At 44.2% G+C, this 10578-nt stretch overlaps 1 protein-coding gene across 1 annotated transcript; it reads left to right on the plus strand.

Moving 5' to 3' along the window:
* The first annotated feature begins 5788 nt into the window (after positions 1-5788).
* On the plus strand, positions 5789-6985 carry LOC120665913. Its single transcript, XM_039945634.1, has one exon. The coding sequence runs from the start codon at positions 6053-6055 to the stop codon at positions 6758-6760; it is 708 nt and encodes a 235-aa protein (XP_039801568.1). The 5' UTR covers positions 5789-6052; the 3' UTR covers positions 6761-6985.
* Positions 6986-10578: the final 3593 nt, after the last annotated feature.

Raw genomic sequence — 10578 nt, forward strand, 5'->3', positions numbered from 1 at the left:
TCCCCGGCCGCCGGCTGCTTCCACACGCCGCCGTCGTCGCTGCGTCCTCGTCATCCCCGACCTCCGCCTCGCCCGTGCACCGTCGCCGCGCCTGTGCGCCGCCGCGACCTCGCCGCCGTACGTGAGCACGCCGGCCGTGGGCCGCCGTCGCCCCGGCCCCCAAACCCTATAATTTTTGTGAACTAGGCTCAAATTTTAGTGAATTTTTTGCAAATTAAAACCATAATTTGATGTAAATTAGGTGTTAATTTGTTTAATGTGTTAATTTACAAATTTGAATATATTTAATTTGTTTAATGTGTTAATTTGTAAATGGTAAATTATGGTATTTAATTTGATGTAGTATGAAATTAGTTGAAAATGCATTTTAGTAAATTTAATTTGTTTAATGTGTTAATTTTTTTGTGTGAATTTCATAAATTGTAAATTATGGTATTTAATTTGATGTAAATTAGGTGTTAATTTGTTCAATGAGTTAATTTATAGTGAAATTATATTTAATTTGTAAATATATGAATGTGTATGTATATGTGTGTATGTATATGTGTATGTATATGCGTGTATGTGTGTACATACACCGATCCAATCCTCGTCCAGCTAAACGTACGCCGATCCGATCCTCGTCCATCTAAACATACGCCGATCTAATCCTCGTCCATGTAAATGTAGTCGTCCGATCCAATCCTCATCCATGTAAACGTTGTCGTCCAATCCATTCCTCGTCCATCTAAACATACGACGATCCAAAGAAACCTCCAGCTAAACAAAGTCCGATCCAAACGTAGTCTCCTTCTCGACCGGTGCAAATAAGGACTTTTTGGAATCCTTGTGACTAGATCTATTCTGTAAAGTCATAATATGGGAATACTTAGTGAATATTTCATTGGGTTAATTAGTGACATACTTGGAGAATTACTTAGTCAATATTGATGTGAATTATTTAGAGAATTTTCTTAAGGGTTTTATTTGTATTTATTTTTTAGTTAAGGTGGACCCACGACAACAATCAGACGTGGAAGACGAACAATTCCTGTTGAATATGATTGCCGAAGGTGGTGGTGCACAAGGAGATGCCCCCAAACAAGCTGATGATGGCAGCAATACCAATATATATTTGAATATGTATGGTGACGGATTTGAGGCACCATCCATTCAGAATGACGCTGCTGATAAACAAAGTGCTAGTATACATATCACAACTATACTTACTTGCATTGAAAATCATATTTTTATTTTGAATCTATATGAATACTATATAAATATGTGTGTGTTTTTTATAGCCGTCTGGATCATCGTCGCAGCAGAAAAAGACGAAGTAAGGCCCGACAAAGAAACTAGAAGGGCGATACATTATAACGGAAGTTGCTCCAGATGGTAAACCGATCGCTCCAGAAGCTGCCACCAAAAAATTCGTAAGACAATCCGGATGTATTGTCGGGGACCACATCCCGTTCAGCTTCAGGCTATGGAAAGCTTACAATCCAAGCGAGCAAATGGATGGGGTACCCGAAAAAGAAAAAGAATGGTACTGGCGGGAGCATAAAAAGAACTTCACGGTTCCAGCTGAATCAGAAGAGAATGCATGCGCTGGACCCTGAGCAAGATGGCCGAAGAGCTGCAGACATTCAAGAAAATTTTAGCGAAGAAATATATCAAGACCGGGACCACGCCAGAGTTTACCAGTGAGCTCGAAAAGATAAAAGATCACTGAGATACCTTTGTGCAATACAAGACTTTCGAGCTTGGGATTGAGAAGGTGTAGGCCAAAGATAATGCCTCGAAGAAAATCTACCATCACACTCTAGGGCAAGGAGGCTACAAGCTCGCAATACCCAAATGGGAGAAGATAGAGCATGATCTGCTTGACAGAGGTATCGTACCTGCAACCATGAACTGGCTTGAAAGGTCAAGGACCTGGTTCTATGGTCACGGGGGAAGCTTGGACTCAGTGACTAGGTCTTGCATCTATGGGCAAAAAATCCAGCAAGCAGCCCAAAGACTACAGGAAGCCATACAAGCAGTGGCCGAGGGAACATTCCAGCCGGATAGAGAGAGAGACGAGTTGACTTACGCTCTTGGGAATCCTGAACATCCAGGCCGCACACAAGGCAAAGGCGTGCTTCCGTGGAAGTATGGGTTCAAAGATTACATTGAATCATACAGAAGTCGGCAAAGAAGAAAGAATGATGAGCGGGAGCACTTGCGAAGGCTAGAGGAACAGCTCCTCTCACACGATCAAAGACTGGCGGAAGAGGTTCAATGCCAAATGGCCATAGCAATGATCCAGCAACAACAAGCATAACGGGTGCCTCCGGAGCCTAATGTCGCAGTCGATCATCAATCTCAGCGGAAAAGCAGCTACGCTTCCACAGACATCCCCATCGAGACAACGGGAATCCAGGCCGCAGTTGAAGCGACGGCCCCGCAGTGGTTTCGAGTGGATGGGATCACCCAGCGGACACCTTGTGACCTGCAGACTGCCATTAAGAACTTAATGTTCACTGTTGCGTACGGTACCGCCATGCCAACCCAACCAGGTGATGTGTACCACGGGCAGCAAATTCTGGCAGGATACACTAGAGTTGACATGGAGCAGGTGTGCCAGGGTTGGGAGATGCTCGAGCTTGATATTTCTGGAGGCGACGGGGAGAGGACACTAGCAGAAGCCATTCATGGCTACATCCTATGGGATAAGCGCTACATCATCCTAAAGTCGGATGATCGAACACCACGACCGGCATCTTAGCATGCCTCTCCAAGGCTGTCATCTCCGCAAAACTCCCCAAGGGCAGCACTGTCTCAGCAAGGTTCACCGGTACATTCTCCATCACCATCATCTCATGCGCTAATGAACACTCAAGCATCACCGTCACCTCCATGGTAACCCCCTCCGCCGCTGGCAAAGAAGCAAAAACAGCCGCCGGCAAAGAAGGTAGCTGCACCGGCTAAGGAGCCTCCAAAGAAGAAGGAACAGAAGAAAAAAACCAAGGAGGCTCCTATTAAACCCTAGGACATGAGTCTTGAAGAATGCGATCGGATAACTCAAGAAAGAGTTAAAAGAGCACTTCAAGCCGAAGTCGAAGCCGAAGCCCGAGAAAGTAATAAATCCTCAAGATTTGAAATTTTTTAATGGAATGTGCGAAGCAAATAAGAGAAAATTCATTCCGAAAGACCCCCCTTCAGACTATGACCACACAATTATGAAAACTGCTGAGAAAAAGAAGAAAAAAATCAAAGTCGTCGTCGTCCGACGTTCCACAGCTCGGAGCCCAAAAGAAACAATCAATAGAGCCTCTCGTAGTGGGACAGACGACGCAACAACAAGACTTTGTTACATTTTTGAAAGAAGCAAACCTGACGGTGGCTCAGATTGCCGGGGGAGAAGAAATTCCAAAGGCCGAAGTGGTCGTCAAATGGACGTATGAGCTGGGCAAATCTCTTGTACCCCCCGAAGTAGTGTGTGTGCTTCCAACGCAAATGTATAAGCTGCACGAGCACTACATGCATGCGATGGCCGAATGCAACTTCATGCAGGGCGCAAGGATTAAAGATGACGATTTCTTACGGGGGGAGGCCATTATATGGATAAACTGGGAAGAAGTTTACCAACTATTCCATCAGGAGGACCTCGACATCTCTATGGTCGGCTTGTGGGTTCTGTAAGTATTTTACTCTCCTTACGTATTGTTTTGCATGATCTCAATATACTGATCCCTTAATTTATTCGGTATCATGTAGAATGGAGATACAAACTTACAGGAGAAAGGGATACTCTCACCTCTGCTTGATCGACCCAATTACTTGTAATTGTAGGCTTCTACGTGACAATTCTGATGAGATATTCCAAAACTTGTTCAAGTACTTTAGATTTTATCACAACAAGCATATGATATTGTTTCCTTACAACTTTGTGTGAGTGATTCCTACCGTCTAACTCTTTCTATTATGTATCATCGAATTGTTTAAACCTTAACTATTCTGTATAATCTTGCAGTGAACACTAGGTCCTAATTTCCATACTTGTCGGTATTAGCATGATGGTGGTTATGGACTCATTAAGGAGACCTACAGAACAATACAGTGATCTTCTTAACATGATGAAAAAGTAATTCTACCACCACTCCCTCGATGATCGGTACTTTGAATCACTCTGTTACTTGACTATAATTGTTCTAATCATGCACAGGGTTTGGAAACAATTCGTTAAAAATCATCTAGGTAAATTCAGCAAGGAATTGAAGATTAAGACAGATTTTGCGGTACGCACTTGGATGATTCTTTGCACATTTCATTAGTTTTATTATATATTCATGTAAATACCTGATAATTTCTTTTATCTTAAAGTGTATGAGGCAGAAACAAGGCACTAATTTATGCGTATACTATGTATGCGAGAACATCCACGGTCTGGTAGGTCCTCAAAAGGACATGGCAGATTGGGAGGCCGAAGTAAGTAAAATACTTGTTAGTGTTTGAACTCGCATTGTAATTAGTCGAAATTAATTATCCCCCTTTTCCATAGGTCGAGGTGATGCGATCAACTCATACCAGAGGAATAGATTATGGCGATTCAAGAACAATTGTCTGGATTTATTGTTGAGCAAGTCCTCGATTCAAAAGGCAAATTCTACTATGATGGACACTCTCACATTAACAATCACAGCAAATATGATAATATATACGTATATGTGTAATTAAGAACGAATATACCTACGTAAATATATATATGTGTGGATGTATGTATTATATATCTATTTATGAGTATGTATGTATTATATATATAAGCTCTCCAATAATATATATGTATATATATATGTTTATATAATATTAGTGCTAAACATTTTCATATGTAAAGAAATTCACACATATAGATATGTGTATACATATACATATATATAAGTGAATTACTTTATATATGAAAACTATATAGGACAGATATTATATAAGTAACTATATATGTATATGTATATATTAGTGGAGATCATACACACTGAATTCTAATACATAAGTTTAATTGAAATGCGAAAGTATAATTGAAATATAAAAAAATTGAGAAAAGAAAAACAGGAAAAAAGGGACCTTTTGTCCCGGTTGGTCCAACCACATGGCGCTGACAGCCTCTTTTGTCCCGATTGGTGTTACCAACCGTGACCAAAGGGTCCTTTTGTTCCGGTTGCCAGACCCGGGACAAAAGGACCCCCTTTTGTCCCGGCCTGGCGGTCTCGGTTGGGAAGCTGGGACAAAAAGGGTTTCCCAATCGGGACAAATTAGTGTTTCTGTAGCAGTGAATCCTCCCTCCTTAACGGATCGGGCAGACATGCATGGTTAAATACATATATGCCTACTACTGACAAAATTGATATAGTATTGGATATATATACGTTAATCTATACGGATCTATATGATCAAGTTGTGGACGAAGGGTTTATCCGATTTGCATATAGGGTGGACTAAGAGCACACCTGTCAATGACATAAAACGGACCAAATCAAAAATTTAGGTGGAAACCTTACTCGTTTTAGTAATATGTATAGATATAGATTTATCAAAATTCAAAAAGATATTGCTGGGCCCTTTCTCTGTGTGATGTCATAATTTTGTTATTAGATTATGCCAACCACCGTCGTTGGCATCAATCTGCAAGCTACGTGCCGTGTCAACGTGGGTGTGTGAACCATCCATTTACGATTCCGTCAAGCAACCGCGTACGTATCCGCTAGAATTAGTTTCCTTGACCTCATTGTTTGTCTTCATATATAGTCCCGTGAGCCGGATCCATACGGGATGCTGGCAGGTAGCAACTAGTAAATCTTGCTTGCCCACCACTTCTATCATTTGATCCCAACAACCGCCCTTGGGTACATTGGTGACTCCCACACATTTGCCCAACCACACACGGACATGGTGGTGGTCCTCTACCCTTTGCTTGTATAGTTGTATGAAAACACCAGCCGCCCGCTTCCTCCCCATTGATGAGGCCTTTCAACCGAACAACAACCAAAGCTAACCCACCAAGAAATCAGCTAGCTCCAAGCCGTCGATCGGGAGGACGATGAAGAGAGAAGGACGGCAGCACGGCACCGTCAGGATCAACCGCAACAAGCTACTCAGGGTCGCCGCCGCAGCAGTCGACTGCGAGGAGGCGGCGATTGGGGCGATGGAGCTCGGGAAGGCGCCGGCCAAGCCGACGAACGCGTCTAAGGCCACGGGCAAGTGCCGGCGACCGCGCTGCGCGGGCTGCCACTACCACCCGGTCACCAAGGCCCGGGACAAAGCCAAGGGGGCGCACAAGCTGCACGCCTGCGACGTCGCGCTGAACCACCGCCTCGTATCCTGGCGCGTCGTCGACGGCGCTGGCGCCGGGAGCTTGGGAATCCCAGGAAACTACAAGGGCACCTCGGCGTCATCCTTGCTAGCCTACCTGGCGGGCAGCGGCAGCAGCTGGCACGAGGACGACGACGATGGTGCCTCTCTTGAAACTGCTCCGCCGATCGACGGTGGGCTCTCTAACCTGTACGATCTCATCGTCGGCCGTCACGCCAACGTCACCGTGCTGTGCGGGGAGGGAGCTGATCCGGCGCGTGCCACTGACTTAGCAGTAGGAGACACCGATGCAATTGAAGAGTCGGGGCAGGACGGCGATGATGTCGAGGAAGATGAGGATGGAGAAGAAGACATGGGGTTCTGCATGGTTGGCATCACAATCGCTGTGGAGTTCTCCGACGGGGAGGAGGACTGGATCGTGGTGGAGGAGATCTGATCCGATCTCGTGAAATTGCATATAAGACATGCCGGACGAGGCCATCCATTCCTCTCGCTATGCGCTGTCCTGTCTATCAGATCTGGGTGGTGTGTATATACTGCCTGCTCTGTTTGTCATGTCCATGTGTATATGGTTCTTAATCTGATTGTGATCATGGATTTCTCATTTGTTAATAATAAAGTGGAGAAGTGTATTCTTCTTCAGTTACTGGTGATATGAAAACATCGAATTGCAAAAATGGGGCAGATGCGTGCATGCTCATCTTATGATTTCTATATGTTTTTGTCCATGTTCAGTTCCTGCTGGAAGTACTCTGTTTTTTGTTGTATCAACTCTTGGTTCAAAAAAGATGAATCAAATTTTATTCTTCAAGCTGATAATGTTTTTTTGGGGCGAGACACACAACCATGGAGAAGGTAGGATTGCCCAATTCCTCTCCTTGTTTTCTTTTCAGTTCATCACAATTTGGGGCTTCTTCGCAAATGGGGATGAAAGTAGTCGGGAACGGTGATTTAAGGCTTGTCTATGAAAGCGGTTGGAAACGGTCGGCAAAGAACCTAACGTATTTTTATTAGCGAACGGAAACGAAATCGGCAAATGTCAGCCAGGATAGCGAAATCGGATATACGGTTATTAGAAATGAAATATTTTGAAAACATCATACTCCGATCGTTAAATGTTAAATGATAATAAATTCTTACCTCTAGCATTTTTTCACCAAAGATTTCGATCTTTCATCGTCAATGTGAAATACAGGGAAGGTTGATTGGTGTCGCCGCATGCCAGGGGCGCCGATCATGAGGATAAACACAACGTGACCAAGTAAACATTCGAATGCATGAATGCTGGCAAGAAAAAAAAATAAATGAAACGTTAGAATGGATTATAGAACATTACCTCTACAAATTTCTGTGCACCATTGCATCCAGCAACGAGATGACCAGCACAACTTAATTCGCACCTCTAGGGCTGGCTTTGAGCAGGACAGGGGCACTGCAATTTTTATGCAATTCTTTAGCATCCATTGTTGATGCTCGATAACGATCCATTTTAAGCGTCAATTTGAGCTAAAAATCTTGACAATTAAGATCTCATGCCTGCATATTTTATCCAAACAGGGAAGATTACACGTGTCCACTAGAAAATATTGCTATATAGGAATTTGGGCAGAAATGCAGGTAAAGCATGAGCTCCAAGCTACAAAATCTGATCAGTCAGAGCACGTCATTTAGCCTAGTATGAATCCGAGGGCCCGCATCTGGGCCACTGTCGACAGCTCCTACGTGCCAAGTCCAGGACATCAGCTCCTGCATGAACGCATAAAATACGAGCATCAACATTAGTTGTAGGAGTTATTACTAACAAATTCCACAATGTGTTGGTGAGTATTTGTGTGCGGGTTTCTTAACCGTGGAAATGAGCAGGAAGCACACCTTGAGAGCAAGAGAAACACATCATCAATCCAAGGTGACACCTGTTTAGTGAACCGGACGCAAGCACAAGGATCCATGTACCCACTAGAGGGGGTTAACCACCTTAGGACAACATGGTACATCTATAATTGACTTAAGGACCCACTCACCAGTCACATGGAAAAGAGAGAAGGTGGTTGGAGCCACGTGGTGGTCGGTCGACCATGGTGCTCGGCAGATACTTATCATTGTGCCCACGAGAGTGTCCATGAGGCCGAGCACCATGGTCGACCGACCTTCCATTGTGCCCTCTCGTCTCTAGCTTGCACATGTCGCTTCCCCATTGGCTCTAGAGGGTGGTTTCAGGTGCCCCATGTTTCCTTACCGGCTGAAGCGCCATGGTTCCCTCCTATAAATACTAGAGGAGGGGGTGGAAATGGAGACACACAACACATCAACTCTTCACTCTCTTTAGGGAGTTTGGAGCTCTCCTTGGAGGCTTAGTTCTACCTAGGTGGAGCTTAGAAATTAGGGCGACAGTGATGGGAAGTCGGGGAATCACCGGGTATTCCGGTGCTCAGGACCCTCCGCTTGCTTGTACCTCGACAGATACTTATCAATCATAGTATATGTTCATGATCTTCTTTGTGTTTTAGCTTATTAATTAAGTAGTGCTAGTTTCCTAGTTGTTTACAGGACCATCATTCACTAGTTTAGTTGATGTCTCTAGAGTTGGACTGCTAATAAAGATGGATGATCTTGTCCAACTCTAGAGTTAGTAAAAGATGGTGTAGACGTGGTGTCCACACTAGACTCTACCTTTGGTTGTAGTATAGCCTCATAGTTTGTAGACATAGCCTGCAGGTGGTGACAACCCTATTTTGTGCCATCGAAATCCTCCATGTTCAGGTGTACTGCAATAGCCGCATTACTAGCAATATGTGGTCTTATCTAGGGGAAGTTGGTAGCCCGAAGTAAACAACTAGTTAGCTCTACCTTATGTTTAATTCTTAGCCGTAGAAATCCTCTTCGCCCCTTACCCCTTCAATAGTGTGGTGTCCTTGGATGAATTGGAGCCTTAGGTAATATACCCACGTTCCTCAGTGGATACGATACCCTGGAATACTCCTGGATGAAAGCTATGACGATATCTGTGCGCTTGCGGATTCTATTCGTGACGTTCCAAAATGTCAACAAGCTTTTCGGTGCTCTTGCCGGGGAATAGCAGCTATATTATCGTAGGACCTAGTTCGTACTCATATCTTTTTTATTTGTTTTCCTTTATTCTACCTCTACCCCCACTACCGATGGAGCATCTATCTTTTCCACAGCTCTCTATCTCTGTGGGCGTGTTCTAGAATCTACCATCCTCACAGAATTCATTCTTTTTGGCAAGCGGTGAACCCCGCCCTGCTTTCAAAGCAATGGTTCAAAACCCTTCTCTAGAGCATTCAATGGCGATCCCTACAATCATTTGGAAGTGTTCTAGGAATTGCGTTCGAACTTGGTAATCCCAGGCATGACACAGGAAGCCTTGCGGTGGAAATTGGTCCCTTTCTCACTAATGGAGGGGGCGGAATAATGGTACATCCACACGATAGGAAGTGTGAGCTGTGATTGGGAAGAACTTTGAGTTGACTTCTATCGCTCGTTCTCCCTTTCAGCACTTATAGACTCCCTACGGATAGACATCCTTATCTTCGAGCACTTAGCGAAGGAGTCTATAGGAGAAGCATGGGGTAGATTCTTATGCCTTTTGGCATCTAACCCAGGCTTATCTCTACCCGATGATGTATCATTGCACATCTTTTGCTCGAGTTTAGACATGAAGTCTGCCCTATACCTCGATATCCCCGCCGGAGGTTCATTTGCACATACAACTCCAATGGAAGAAAGAGCGCGAGTCGAGCCAAGAGGATTTTCCAGCGGTTGAATCCAATCCTTTCCACGTCCTTAGATTAAGCCATAGAACCCTCGCCCGATCCAGGAACAACAGAGTGAGAATAAATTCAACCCTCGATGTTCTCTTCTCAATTCGAGGATGATCTTTTAGGAAACATCAGAAATACCTCGAATCATCTTAGGCACGATAAGCCTATGGAATCGTTGTGTGTTTATGAGACCATTGATGAAGTTTCGTACCAGGCACCCTAGTGGATTGGTTGAAGGAGGAACAGTGTACATCCAAATCAATTTGGATTAGCTCAACTTCCACAACCATCCATTGTTCGATGAAGGGAAATATCATAGAAGCTCTTCATGACTCTGTCGTTGAGGCTTGCATCATATCCGAATGCCTCATGGACACTCTCGTGGGTAACAAGCCTCTAACCCCAACTGACAAATATTTTAGAAGTCCCTCAGGACTCTTATTTGAATGTCGAGGGATCGCAAGGGACGTGC

The sequence above is a fragment of the Panicum virgatum genome, chromosome 3N (genome assembly GCF_016808335.1).
Source record: "Panicum virgatum strain AP13 chromosome 3N, P.virgatum_v5, whole genome shotgun sequence".
Taxonomy (NCBI): domain Eukaryota; kingdom Viridiplantae; phylum Streptophyta; class Magnoliopsida; order Poales; family Poaceae; genus Panicum; species Panicum virgatum.